This window comes from Diadema antillarum, unplaced genomic scaffold (assembly GCF_040938485.1).
Source record: "Diadema antillarum isolate AM-2024a unplaced genomic scaffold, OU_Dant_1.0 scf00000022, whole genome shotgun sequence".
Classification (NCBI taxonomy): domain Eukaryota; kingdom Metazoa; phylum Echinodermata; class Echinoidea; order Diadematoida; family Diadematidae; genus Diadema; species Diadema antillarum.
In genome coordinates, this window is record NW_027270911.1 from 2,007,073 (window position 1) to 2,022,843 (window position 15,771).

Here is a 15,771-nt window from a genome sequence, read left to right on the forward strand (position 1 = left end):
TGTACCTATTCATAATAAACATGTATGAGAGCTCCTATCTGACTGTTGTGGCAATTAGTGTTATAGTCAATACACATTCCAGTGGTCTTAGCTGACAGAATTTTAGTTGTGTGTAATAGGTTTGAGAATATTTCTTTTTGGTCATAATTTAGCGAGCACTTAAATAGCTCGCCGCTGCCACAGTTATTTAGGGTTTTTGCAGCACATACTATAAATGGTAAAAGCAAGGAGGTATTATCGTAGGCGAGACCTAGTATGTCCTTGGTAAAAGGTATTAAACTGGTCTGCTTTACAAAACAGCATATTTACCAGGTAATGTTCCCTATTCCAGAAGGTTCATTAATCTGAAAGTGAAATCGAGTTCATTCTGAAGCACACAAATTCCCTGTACATAGATGTTCATTAATCCAAAAATAAACAAGGGTTCACTTATCAGAATATTTTAATCTTAATCTGTTGAGGACGAGTCCTGAGTATAATCATGGCAAACTTCTATGGGAAATGCATGTTGTAGCAATTAAAATCAAACCGTCCTCAACGGGTTAAAGATTAATAGATAGTAAGCAAATAATCAACGTTGGGGGAGGGGATGGGACAAACTATCTCTTCCGAGGCGATGTGGATGTAGCTATCTTTCCGAAGCGCAGCTGAGGTAAGATAGCGTACACATTCAGATCGCCAAGGAAGTGATAGTTTGTCTCATTGCCTGAAACTAAAAGTTGATTATTTGATTCATATTCCACATCTAGGGTCATAGAAATTCCCACTTTATTCCACATCTGAAACCGTTTTAGCTGTCTTTAGGTATCCTTAGGGCTTAGGCTATGTGTGCGCGTAGATGACAAAACAATGAATTTGCTGCTCACACCGCGCGGCACCGAAGTGAAAGTGCATTGCACTGTGTACTATCAAGTGACCTAGTTAAATGATAGTCCACAGTGCAACGCACTTTTATTTCGCACATACTCATCTCGCGTTAGGACTGTATGGACTGAAGAGATCAGCAAAACAAAAGAGACTATCAACATAGAGTGTAACAAACTTTTCTTCTCAGGTGATGTGATGGGTAAAACTACGCTTTATCACATGATCAGCTCTTGACCAATCCTATAGCAAGATTCTTTAGTATGTGGAATATAATATAGTTAAGCCCCATGTGGATGCACTCAGAAGGTTAGCAGTCTATTTGTAGTTGATGACTATAGCCACCAGACATCCTAGGGTTTACCTCTTGTCCACGAGCTGGGGGGGGGGGGGGTCCCCACTTGTATTTTACTTTCTGTGGACATGATAATCAACAAAGTTGACAGTTAGCATTACCTCTCTGTGAACCTTATTTCCCCTTAACCCATTGAGGATGAGTCCCGAGTATACTCGGGCAAGTGTCTATGGGAAATGCGTGTTGTAGCAAAATCAACATGTCCTCAACAGGTTAACTTCTCAGTCAACCTCGCCAGTTTGTGTTGTGCACTAAATGTTTCATCACACATCAGGTGTTAGGATGAGTCCCGAGTATATTCAGGCAAGTGTGAATGGGAAATGAATGTTGTAGAAAAATTAGTCCATCCTCAATGGGTTTAAAAACTCTAATGTATATTTCCATAAGATTTCATACATGCTGTTACGAGACATTATTCATTAACCATGCAAAATTTTGTGATGTTTGCAATGGAAATGCACAACCTTTAAAATCTACAGGGTTATCATCAAAGGTTAAAACCGAGGGTTAATCTTTAAGATTAAAAATTTTAGTTGCATTCACACGCAGTTGCCAAACTTGAAGGTTAGGTCGAAAACTTAACTGTCAATGATTAGCTCCACTCATGAATTCATGACGCGGGTTCACACACTCCCCTAAACTTTAAAGGGATCGTATAGTTTTGGTTGAGACCTAATTTCAGGTTTCTTACATTTTTTGGTGAGATAATGAGAAACCTCTTATGAAATATGAAAGAGCATGTAATTCTATGAGGAATTCAACATTTATTTGATGAAAATTGGTTTTGAAATGGCTGAGATATCCAAAAAAAGAGCGATTCTAATAAACCCACACTTTATTATGTTCGCTTTGTTTTACCTTGTTTTTGGATGTTTCAGTCACTCCAAACCCGATTTTCATCAAAACTTTGAATTCCTCTTAAAATGGTATGCTCTATACTATATCATAAGTGTTTTCTTGGTATCTCGCAAAAAGTTAAAAGCCCAATTCTCATCTCCACCAATACTGTACCATCCCTTTAAGTTACCCACTCGATGATTACACCGGAAGTGCAGAGTCCTTGCTAGATGACCTTATGCCCATACAAAATAGCGCAGCTGGAGATTGACCCCCGATGCGAACAAGAAGCAAGGTTCATGCTAACTCACCAGCTCGTTGATTATTGTGTCCACACGAAGCGAAAGTGGGGACCCCCCGTGGCTCGTGGAGAGAGCGTAAACCCTAAGATGTCTCGTTCTAATCATGGCCTAAACTTTAAGATTGCTAACTTTCGAGTGCGTCGACATGGTGCTAATTAAACTACAAGCTTATCATTAAGAGTTAAGTTTTCTACCTAAACTTCAAATTCAGGAACTGCGTGTGAACCTAACTATTATGACTCTTCAGACATGTCTGCCACATTAATCTTCCTGGATGGTGGAAGTTGCACCTGTGCACAGGTATAGTCCTCTTCATGCACACCCAAGACAGGTCTATTATTAGCCCCAAACAAAGACAATTAGGCTTCATTGTGAGTAGTGTGAAATAGCAGATTGATCATGTAAGCGTCAAGAGTGGAAGCCTTTTACTTTTACCCCTCTTCTTCCACTTCTTCATCATCTTCTTCTTCATTTTTTTAATTCTTGATCTACTCCTACCCTTCTTTTCTTTAATTCTCCTTTTTCTTCTTCTCCTTCTTCTCCTTCCATTTTTCTTCTCCTACTTCTTCTTCCCTTTCATCTCATTCTTTTCCTTCTTTTCCTTCTACTTTTTTGTCTTATTGTTCTCTTTTATTCTCCTCCTTTGTCTCCTCCTTTTCTTACTTCTTTTTCTCCTTATTTTTGTTCTCTTTTTTCTCTTTTTTCTTCTTTCTTCCTTCTTCCTTCTTCTTGTTCTTTTTCTTTGACTCAAGAGGCACTCCTTCATTATCTTCTAATCCATTATTGCACAGCTGTTAGTGGTTACAGTTCATTATTCTGAAGGTTCACCATTTCCAAGGGTTCATTTATAATAATCTAAAAGCAAAATGAGGTTCATGATTCAAAAATCTGGCTAATATCCACCTTCTTATCATTTTTGCATAGTTTACGAACGTCATTTCATTTTCCAGATTTACAAACATTCTAGTAGCAATGCTTTAACACATTCATACACAGAATCCCCATTTTGTGGTCATTCCACCTGGGACAAAGTGCATGTTTTCACTGGACACCTCATATTGCCTCATATCACCACAATTTTTTAGCACCTGCGTCACCTGATATTTTCCTTCAACCTGAACTGTTTCTGCTGATTAGCAATGAAATATGCAGTGATGAGGCATCATGCGAGGGAACTGGTAAAATACACTCAGCAAAAAAAGAAAGTAAACACTTTTTCGAGATCATATTTTTTTGTAGAAGATTTTGATGAAAATCAATGTATTATATACCATATTAAAGGTAATTTAATTGGCTATCAAGTTAGTAGGTTGATACAAAAGGAAATTTTACGCATGAGTGAACACATTCATTTTGACCCGCCAAGATACAAAAGTAAAAATTGCAAAATTTGACAAGTTGTCTTTCATTTTGGTAATGCCCTTCAAGATAACAATGACAACAAAAAGCCATTTTAAAACAATGAGAGACATAAATGGAATTGCATTCAAATTTTTGTTCTCTTTGTCTCTTTATAACCTCAAACAGAAACAAAATGGGAAACTAAAGGAGGAAGATGAGAAGTTCTTGTCAGCTTAAATTTCAAACGACGTAGGGAGTAATGGCATAAAGATGATTAAATAAAAAGAATTTCTTTATTTTACTCTTTTTTAGTAAGAAAGTCAAAGATTCATGAGATAAAATAAAAACCAAATATCATTTACAATTCTCCTAATTTGAAAACAAATTTCTACCATTTTTATTAATATTTCTTCATCTCCTTAGTCTTATTTCATTTGATTTTTGGCTTGACCCCAGATTCTTCTTTTTCTCTTCCTTATTTTTTGCCTTTATTGATATTTGGGCTTCAAAGATATTATAGAGATCAAAGGTTAATTTTTTCAAATCAATCAATGTGTCTACTTGTGTTAAATTTGTCTTTTGTTCTTATTGTTATATGGGGAAGCACTTTCGCGTGAATGACAACTCATTCAATTTTGCAATCTTTGCTTTTGTGCCTTGGAAGAGAAAAACAAAGGTGTTCACTCATGCATAGAGTTTCCCATTTTATTGACCTACTAGGCTGATAGCCAATTAATTAACCTTTAATATGGTATATAATACATAACTTTTGGCCAGATATTTTATGAGAGATATAAACTTGAAAAAATGTTTACTTTCTTTTTTTGCTGAGTGTACATTGAACCAGGAAGTGATGAATTAAAAGGTCACAGGTCAGGTCGTGCTTGCACTGAGCTGAATCTCCTGGTAAGAATTCAAGACTTCAGGCACACTACAAATATCATTACATGCATGCTCTGTTTTCACTGAAAATTGTCCTTCGCAATACCTCGCATTGACTACCGTAACCTGTTGAGGACAGATTGATTTTGCTACAATACACATTGTAGACACCTGCCAGAGTATACTCGGGACTGGTCTTCAACGGGTTAAACAATAGATGAAGGATCACCTCACATGACATTGTATCACCCACTACCTGCAGTGTGTTTCTACTGAAGACAAATTTGAGGTGTTTCGTGCATCACTGTGCATCACCTAAGATATTTATTGTTCAGTAGAAACATGCTCAATGCGTTTGCTGGTAATCTAAGCACATATCATTGGCTGGTCTCTTTCTCTTTCGGAATCAAATTTGAGATCTTGTGTGCATCAGAGTCAAGGCAGGCATGCTACTTTCCTGAGTAACAAGGTTAAAAGCATTATTTACCATTTGCAGATGAAACAAAAATCCAGCTTTAGTGCTTCAAAATAGCTCTAAAATGTGAGTTATAGGGACAGAAACAACCACTGTAAAAATCTGAATCAGTGTAATCAATGTTAAGTATTGTTAAGTATACAAAATGTGAACAATAGTTATAATAAAAATGTTTCTAGACTAAACCTTTTTACAATTATAATAAAGATGTTTCTAGACTGTAAAACCATCTATAGTTATGGTTTATTGAGAAAAATAGTGATATCTCCTTATATTTTAGGCTTTATTGTAAAAAATTTTGTATGGTATACTGTTTTGTGATACACCTGACCTAGCAATGCATCAAATGTGATATCTTAAACATTTTTAAAATCACTGCTCTTAATGGTAAACAGTACCTTTAACAAGGATCCTCTTTGAATTGGAACTAACTGCCATCATCACATGATTATGATGTATGGCTGTAAAGTTTCAAGAGCATCAGCGGAAAGCAAAACAAAATTTTAAAAAAAGACAATGAACACAGTTCTATTTTTTATCATCAAGTACTTACACGTGAGTAGTTTTGAGTCACATACTACCACATATAATACAACATCATGTGTTGCCTGAAGGAAAACATTGATGTAAAGGAAATTATGACTATTTATCATTTTAGTCAACCAAGTGGGCATTACCTTCAGGGTCAGTTGTGATTTGCATCTTTACTCATATTCTTGATGTCTTGTGCTGTTTTTATAAACTATTTGTCATGAAGCCAATCATTTCATATTAGGGCCACCTGGTGCAAATATTCATGATGTCAGAAAATTGCAGCTAATTCTAAAAACAGAATGTGATCACATAATATTCATATTGAAATGGGAAACAATGTTATTGCTTTCTGTGTGGACAAGACTTTAAAATTTGACATTTCTTGTGGGTGCATGCATACTCAAATACTCTTGTGTAAGATGGGAAAGTTCTTTTTGATAATGATCTCACCACACACATTATTTGATACAATTTTCCTTCCATCTTTTTTTTCTTGTCTTTCTTTCACCCTTCTTTAACCATGCATTCTCATCTACTGTAGATTCAGGCCTCTTCTTTTTTTCTTTTTTTTTTGTGCCCCAACTTCTTACGTGCTGCTATATACTGTACAAGCTGAAATTTCCGCGTACAGATATTTTCATTAATTGCTACTTGGAGGACATTTTCGCATGTTGTTAATTTGGCGGTTGCGAGGGTCTAAACTGAACTTACTTATTCGTGCGTTGTTTTTTTCGCGTGTTGTTATTTTCGCGGTTCAAAGGCGATTCGCGAAATTCGCGAAAATAAAACCACCCCGAAAATTTCAGCTCGTACAGTATATTTCTTATATGTTCTGTTATGACAGTACTGCTTGACATTGTAGTTTATTAAAAAGAGTGTAATAAACTTGCTACTTTCTTCATCCCTTTTTTTTCTTCTTTCTGTCCCTAATTTCCCTCCTTTTTTCATGCATATTTATTTTCTTCTTTCTTTTGTAGAGCTGTTTGTTTGTTTGTTTGTTTGTTTTTTACTGTCTCCGGTGCTGCTTTATATGATTTTATGACAGCACTTTTGTATAATATGGTAGTCTCAAGGAGCAAATTTGTGCTCTGACACAACAAGTTTAACCCGTTGAGGATGGACTGATTTTGCTACAGCACACATTTCCCATAGACACCTGCCTGAGCATACTCGGGACTTGTCCTCAACAGGTTAACTTTGCTCTGAAAACCATTGTGTTCCCACTGTGTAATGTCCGCGATATTCATGATTCAAAGTGTTCATCTCATTTTGAAGAGAGGGGAATAAGAAGAAATTAAATGATGTTATATGACAACCAGATTCACACCAAACCAAATGCAGTATTAAAAGAAAATGAAAGATTCATTGTTAGTTTGCTTTTTACTTTACTCACACGAGTCAACCATAACCTTAAATTAAAATGATTGATGATCTTTATTGTGCAATATGGGTGGTTTTAATGACTGTTTTAATGATGGCAGAAAAAAGTTGATGACCTTGCTCTGTGTAGTTTAATTCCATTTATTGCCTCCATTATTGTTCTCACATGATCAGTTGATAGCAGATTATGTGCACATAAGTGCAGGTAAGGGGCATTATGTCATGAAACAGTGACAAGTACACAGGGGGAAAAAGGGCAATCTTGTTTATCTCTGATGTGCTCTTCCACTCTACAATCGAGTCATTCTGAGTTGGTAAGTGCGAAATTAGACGAAGAGAAATATTCGAGGTGTGACTGATGTTTGGATTTATGGTCACTGTTTGTTATTCTGAAGGTTTGGTAATCTGAGAATGAAATAAGGTTTTTTTTTTCTAAGGTTTGTTTTATTCAGAAACACCCATGCAATTCCTTATATCTTTAATGTTTGTAATAAAAAATGAAGTAAACATTATTAATCTGAACTCTGTGGCATTATTCTGAAGATTCATGATTCAGAAACTCACAAATTCCATAATTATTCCTTTATGTTTGTTAGTCTGGAAATAAAATAGGGTTGTTCATTAAATCCAAACATTTGTGGCATTATTGCCAAAGGTTCATTAATCCAAATATGAAATAAGGTTCTTACAGTGCAATGAGAGCATTTCTCAATTCTATTCCTGTCATGTGTAGCTTGTATTTTATAATATGGTGATTGACTGTCATACATGGTGTCCCTACTGGATTTGCAAATGAATTCTATAAGTTTCTGTCGCTGTTTTGAGTGAAAAGTCACGTCTCTACAATAATGCAGCTACTGGTCATTTGAAAGAAAAACAAAATCATAAATTTGTCACACAATTTACATCAAAGCAAAGCTAGGCATTTTCTCTACATTCAAGTTTACTCATAACATGTCCAGAGTAACACAAATCTGTAAAAGTTACATGGATTTGAACGACAGAATGTTGTTGCTATACTAAAGCATACAAGAGCATAATTACGATGCTGTTTCAGAATTACGGCACACAGGGATTTACATGTACACTGTGGCACATGAAGAGTTCATGAATGTCCAAATATTAAGTAGCAACAATTTGGCTGGAAAAGTCCATGATTAACATTCTATTTTTACTCTGATATTCCTGCAGACAGAAGAAAACTGAGATGATCTTCGTTCAAATGCTTTGTTTCCCTTTCGATGCAAGTTTGCATTTCCTCTGCCTATTGCCTGTAATACTTGGCTTGTCCAATTAGAGGCTATATTTATGATTTTGTGGTGGTTTTGGCAGCCACATATGATCTAAAAATGAGAATACTGACCAAAAATTGTGTTTTTGTGCCAAGTGTATTGTCTTCACATATTGCCATTTTCAAAATAAAAACAAATCCATCAGAAGTACAGTTAGGGTAAAGCTTAAATCGAGGTAATGCACACGGTCATCTGTTTGCAAAGTGGTTTTTATCAGAAGGGCAGTGAATTCAGGATGTGATTTGTGGTGTTTTGACGTTTTCAAGGTTGAGACTCACATCCATATCCCCTGTTGGATCCTGGGAAGACCGAGCCTTTGTGTATTTTGACCATGTCTTGGCATCTTTGTGGTCAGTCTGGCTATGCAGCTTTTGTGTAAATTTCTAAACAGTTGCTGGAATTGATCCATTGTTTTCCAGCTGTCATATCTCTAGATTTTGTGATTATGGCCAGAGAGCTCACACCATCGTTTGTGCCCACTGACCTATGCTAAATCATGCATATTCCTGAAAGAAGTAGCGGAGTAACACAGAGTTCTGTAGTCAGAAAAAAAAAAACCTTTAAAAAGTGATTTATTTCTTGTTATCATTTTTGGTACAGGCCTAGAAAACTAAAGGAAAACTATCAACATGCTTTGGGAAAGTCTGGGAAATTGATGTCAGTAAACTTTGCTCATTGGTGATTTCTTAAATAATTTTTGAATCCTTTACATTTTAATAGTAATTAGGGGATTGACGTTCAGTTTTAAAAATCTCCCTCTGAAGCTTTTTGAATTACTAGGCGAAAAAGAAAAATGTTATAATAAAAAAAAACAACTTATTCTCTTTCTAGATTTTTCTTTTGTCAAGCCACGATGATCATCCCTACAAGGACTATGTATTCATGATGCTGTACCACAAACCTTTCTCTGTCATACAATTATGTACATTTAAATGCTGCTCAAGCCATCATACTGATATTTCACATATGTATATCCATAAGAGGTTTCAATTATCATGGAGCATTCAGACACACAAAATGTGCCACATCCATACATCGTATAGCCATATGAAAACTCTGTAATCTGAAAAGCGTTGTCATAATGTCAAGCAATATGGACAGCATTATTATTACTATTCCCTGCTATGTATGCAGACACTCGGTTTCATGGTGCAATTTGCGTGCCCCTGTTAGAAAACTGCACGTAAAATGCAGAGATTCATACAGTCATTGCCTATCGTTATGTAAGTTATAGTGTGACTCTGCAGATATTAATATCCCAATGATTTATCATTTTTATCTTCTTTTTTTTCTGAATGATTTACCGTTTCCCTGTTCACTCTAACCAGGGAGGTGAGACGATCACCTCCCTGCTCTAACACTTGTTTTGCACTAGTGCTTTGTATTAAAAATTTCAATGTTACGAACTACTCTACCCTGAAAACCACCTATGATGTTGATTTTTAGGAAACTGTTTTGTGACGTAGAATCATTTCGCTCAAATATCTCACATGTCATGCATCATGATTTCTTAAGCAGTGTTGATGCTCTACTTTTCGGGGCCATAATCAGCATTTTTAAATGAGATTGGTGCAAAATGTGGTTGCGTCCATGTCCGTTTTGATATAGAGGACGTTTCAAAACGTCGTTTCAAAATGCAGAAAAAGGTGTGTTTACAATCGGCGATTCTGCCTATGGTAATCATATTTTTACTTTGCACTGTACAGTACTGGTTGAGGTAGGGATTCATGTTTTGAACATTCCTCAGTGAGATAATGAAAAGCCTCTTATGAAATATGAAAGAGCATGTAATTCTAAGGAGGATTCAACGTTTATTTGATGAAAATTGGTTTTCAAATGGCTGAGATATCCAAAAAAAGTGCTAATAATAAAAGGCGACAGGCCACCCCTTTTATTAGGATCTCTTTGTTACACCATGTTTTTGGATATCTCAGCCATTTCAAAACCAATTTTCATCGAATAAACTTTGGATACCCCTTAGAACTGCATGCTCTTTGACATCTCATAGAGTGGTTTCTGAATATCTCGCAAAATGTTAAAAGCTAAATCTACACCTCGAACAGAACTGTACACACCCTTTAATTTTTTTAAAGCACTTTCTTTAAAATTTACTGAGCACGGTTTATGATGGGTACATGAAGAGACCATCATTTTTTTTAAATCCAATATAACTCACCACACATACATTTACATGTGAGGGTGCCTGTGGTGATGCTCCAATGATATTTTTCATGGATCCATGTGCAGACTGGAATAATCAAAGCACTTCATTTGCAGCCAAGTGATCTTTCAGCAAGTGTGAATGGCTGTAAATGAACCAGATATTTACATGGCCATGTACACACACACACACATACAAAAAAAAAAAAAAAAAAACCCTGCTAAGTCCTGAGTGTGAATGGGAGCTCTTGATGCTAATTGTATAATCTCTTCCCTTTGTTTTCCTGTGTGAACACAGCTGAACGAGAACAACTGCAAGCTGAGCTCGAGCTGGACGTCCTGGAGGCGTGTTCAGATGTACGGAAGTTGGAATTTCTCCTCAAGAAGCTTGGCTTCAGCGCCATCAATAAGGACTACAAGGAGACGCCGCTGTTCAAGTAAGACAAGCAAATACATTTTTAAAAAATATATATCTTTAAGTTCCATATTTGACATTTTACAAGTAAAATACAATTATACAGTGGATACTCAGTACACCAACATCCTTGGGACCAAGACAATTTTGTTCTTTATATCAGATAGTTTGTTATATCAGTAGTCAATAAACAATACAAAAAAAGGAAATAGATTTATTGGGACTGGAGAAATTAGTTTGTTATATCAGGTATTTTGTTAATATATCAGATCTCTTTATAGTTTCCATTGGATTGAGATTTGAATGTGCAAATTATTGAATACAACAAATACAAGAATTTTCATGAAATGTGAGGAATTTAGAAGCATTGCTTGTATGGCATATATTCTCAGAAGTGTTCATATAAGATTAATTCTTTTATGAAATTACAGTAGTTATAGAAAATTACAAATTACAAATTTTGTAGTGGGAAAATATATAGGTTGAAGAATATGACAAAGTGAATGTCCATTACATTTAACTACATAAGAGTGACATAATCATCCAAGATCATGAATCTACCATCCATATAAAAAGTGCAAATATTTCAAACCCTCAAAATGTTTGTTTTGCATGCTATTGCTAGGACTTTCGATAAATTTTATGCATTTTAAACTTGATTACACCAATATTTCTGGTAATATTCTACCAGCCAATGTCTTTCACATCTCAGCTGGTAGAATTATTTATGTATTCAGTTTCTGTAAAAATATGTTCCTGTTGGAAATGGGTAAAAAAATTAATGAAAAAAGACCTAGCTAGCTGTTAGAGAATAATGTTGTGAAATATTTAATGACTACCACAACAAATGGTAAATCCAATAATTCTCTTCTTTTGGCTACATAACAGAAGAAGTATGATTATTACAGTAAAAGTGGAAATTTTCGCGGTGTTGAAATTTTCACGCATTTCGTGCAACCAGAAGCTAGCACGAAAATAAAAGCACGCACATATTTTTGCGTGCCATATGCTCCAGTAGCTGATGTCTTTGATTCCGCGGAATGAAAAACACGCAAAACTCTTCTTACCCGGCCAAGCGTGAAAAATCAGTTACGCGAAAATATCCACTTTTACAGTAACCCGTTGAGGATGAGTCCCGAGTATACTCGGGCAAGTGTCTTATCGGAAATGCGTATTGTAGCAAAATCAGTCCATCCTTACGGGTAAAGTTTGTTTCCTCAGACGAAAGCATCATTCTTAGCTTACAACTCCCCCCCCCCCCCCCCCCCCAAGAGACAGATCATGTTGTGGTCAGTTGAACTTTCCTACCATAGCAGAGTGACTTTGATAACAATGCTTATTAATCACTAGACTGGAATTTGTTGGCCTCTTGTGTTCAGATGCGTGTGCGTGCCTGTGTGTGTATGCATGGAGGTGTGTGTGCGTAAATGCCCCAAAAGCCTTTTCTTATGTACAGTGCACTCCTGTTATAACGAACACGGTTATAATGAAATTCCAGTTACAACAAAGTAAAAATTCAGGCCTCAACGTTATCCGCTCTTAGTTTTTTATTGTTTATTTGTTCGATTATAACAAAATTTTGATATAATGAAAGAAAACTGTCGGTCCCGAAGACTTCGTTATAACGGGAGTCCACTGCATCATGATATCCGAGGCCGTCATCCTCCTCAAGCACATTGCTTATTGATGACGGCCTCCTCCGCTTGTATCTCGAGGTACAAGACTTTTCACACGTATGTAATTTCCTTTTGTGTACCTGTGTGTCTATATTATGTTACGAGTAGGAATTTTAGAGGTTCCTGATTTTATCATTTTCATTGTGTATTTGTGTGTATTTCTGTGTATTTGCAAAAGTGGACAACTAAAATCAAAGTGAAACTAAAACTGAGAGAATAAGAGAGAGAGGTAAATTGAGAAATAATGAGTATTTAATTGCAGCAATTATGAATGCATTTATGAGCTTTCTATTGTGCATGAAAACCCTATATTAAAGTTTAAAACCTCATGGAGGTATACAGTGTTGAGGTACATGATGATGTTCAAGTTCAATATAATGAGGTACAGATTGTTATATTATTAGATTGGCAATTCAGTTTCTGATCAATGCTTGCAGAGAGGTGATGCATACCTCCTATAATTGTCATCATTTTCATCATGAATTCAGCCATTATGAGATGCAAGGTGAGGAAGTCATATACATACATGGTACCAGTGTGCCAATATGATTCCATACAGGATTACAGCTGTGACTCGTTGGGGGTAGTCAAGTTAACTGAATAACTCAGCTTTCACGAAGTAACTTTAATAAACTATTAACATGATTTCTGCCCCCCTCACTTTGATGTACTGTATGTGGGATTGAAGGAAGCAACACATTGATTCATTCATAATAGTCAAGTATTAAAACCAGGAATTTAACCCATATCGGGCCAACGCACTTGTGTAAACAAACACCGCAGTGGCCCAGCACCGTTTGCACACACACGCCGACAGGCAGACAACTCTCCAAACAATCGCTCTTCATTAGCAAGCAACGAACAAAACATAGACAAGTTACATGTCATTTGAAAGAGGATAAAATTCCCTTTAAAATGGTATGGACCTTATATGACATGCTACCATTCAATGCACAGTGCAGTCATAGTACTCAGCAGAAGTGAAGTACAGTAATCCAAAAGTTACGAAATCAATTTGTTTGTTTACTTTCATTCATGGATTAAAAATAGCAAATGTTGTAATTTTACACATCCAGTACCGGAAATGAAATGATCAGAGTGTCAGCTTTCTGGAAATATGAATATCATAACCATTGAAACAATAATTGCAGGTTTATGTTTATGTTTATGGCAATGAAGCCATTGCGAGTGCACGGGAAATCGATAGTATAATATGTGCATCCTATAGTTTGTTGAAGCGAAACTCGTCACGATAGATACACTTCTACAGCTTTTCAGTTTCGACTGAATTATACAATTGTTGTACATACATGTGGATGTACATGTGAGACTATTACCACAGTCGAATCATCACCCGGCAAGTGTCCAAACCTCCCCAAAAGCTGCAGCAGAAAATCCAAAATCAAGCACTTCGTACAGCCGTAGATAGCACCCACTGACGCTTCATGGTTATTTACGTTATTCCATGTAAACACACATTTTTTTCGATTATTTTTACGATATTGTTTGCGTTCGACTGACAAAACCATCTTGAATTATCGCAGACAGTGTGGCAAAGCATTCTGGGATATGTTGTCAAAGGTTAGAAGGTGAAAGAACTTTGGAATGACATCGTTTATATGTCAATTCATTCACTATGGGATATTCCGTATATGGCCCCTGCGGCATTCGGACGAACTACGGAATATCCCGTAGGTGGACCGATATGGGTTAAGATTCAACTATATTGACATTTACTCCCTCCTCCCTGTAAGGTTAAGATTCCCCCTCCCCAAAAACAAAAACAAAAACAAAAGAGAGAGACACACACACACAAAAATGAAAAATACAAAACCATAACTGGTATTAACTTGATATAAAAACAAGGAATTACCCTGTAATAATGACTCAAGTCTTGAGTCATGTTCTCTATTAACAAAATGTTATCTATCCCATAATTGTCATATCTTTTATTTGAAACCAGGGCCCTGTTTTATGAAGAGTTACAATCTATTATATAGTTGATTTCTGTTGTAAGTCTATGGCAACCTGTGTGTCAAGGGAATTTATAATTGATTATATTTTTTGATAAAACAGGGCCCAGGCCTCATCTAAGTTATGTTGTTATAATAGAACATTTTGGTTTAAAAATGATAAAGAAAATTTGGAGCATGTTTGTAATTATTAATCTATTTCTGATGATCAAAGATTTATCATTATCATTTGTGTATTTGTTTGTCTGTGGGTCCATTGTGTGTTTGTCTGTCTGTCAGGTTCAGGGACAGAGACCGTGATATTGATTGATTAAATCTTGGAACAGCAGGTTAAGTGTTTCAACACTGAAATTATTGGAATGCAATGTGGGTCAAGTATATTGAATCAATCAAGTATACTCTCTGGCAAAAAAAAAAAAAAAAATGGGCAACTTGATTTGCTTTTATTTTCTGTGGGGAGGGTGGATCAGGGGAACACGTCTGTGTGTGTGTGTGTGTGTGTGTGTGTGTGTGTGTGTGTGTGTGTGTGTGTGTGTGTGTGTGTAAAGTGTATCAGGTGATGGTATCATAAGAAGCTGTTAATGAAATTGATTGGGCCTTGATGTAACACTGAGACTGACAATGGCTAGGAGTGAGCGAGGTGTCAGTTTGGTGACCCTGCGATATTAAGTTTTTTTGACAGTTGTCATGGCAATCGATAAGGACGTCTGGATGTGAGAATAGATGTAATTCACAACTGCAGATGAGCAGTGCTTCCTGCTTTGATTGAATATTGATGAGATCGACATTCATTTGTACAAAGTGTCATGGAATTTGATGAAATTGTGTGTGTGTGTGTGTGTGTGTGTGTGTGTGTGTGTGTGTGTGTGTGTGTGTGATGTGTTTTCCAACAGACCATCAAATGACAATCCTATGCTTGCAAACACATTATGTTGTTAGCAATACACTTTCCTATAGAAAAATACAAATTCAATGCCAAACAATTCTGTCATCGGTAAAATGGCAAAGTTGACCAAGGAAAAAAAATGGAATTTGATGAAATTGATGCTGTATTTATGCATAGAGTTCATCTAACTAATTTTCTACCTACTGTTTATTTTTCTTCCTGTATCATTTAGATGACTTGTGTGAAGTGTTACACCATTTATAGTCTATATGTGTGTATGATTAAATTTTTGAAGTGGATCTATTAAATAGTCTATGCTTGCTTGATGTAGCACTATACACATCAAGCATGCTTGCTTGATGTATAGGCTGCGGTCACAATCTTGGTAATATGTGCCTT

At 36.0% G+C, this 15,771-nt stretch overlaps 1 protein-coding gene across 1 annotated transcript in view; it reads left to right on the forward strand.

The window, feature by feature from the left end:
- The window catches only part of LOC139731041 (leucine-rich repeat serine/threonine-protein kinase 1-like), a 100,363-nt gene that overhangs the window by 46,287 nt on the left and 38,305 nt on the right, over positions 1–15,771 (forward strand). The window contains exon 3 of the mRNA XM_071641925.1: positions 10,721–10,859. Within this exon, the coding sequence (XP_071498026.1) occupies positions 10,721–10,859 (139 nt within the window). The remainder of the gene's footprint in view (positions 1–10,720; positions 10,860–15,771) is intronic.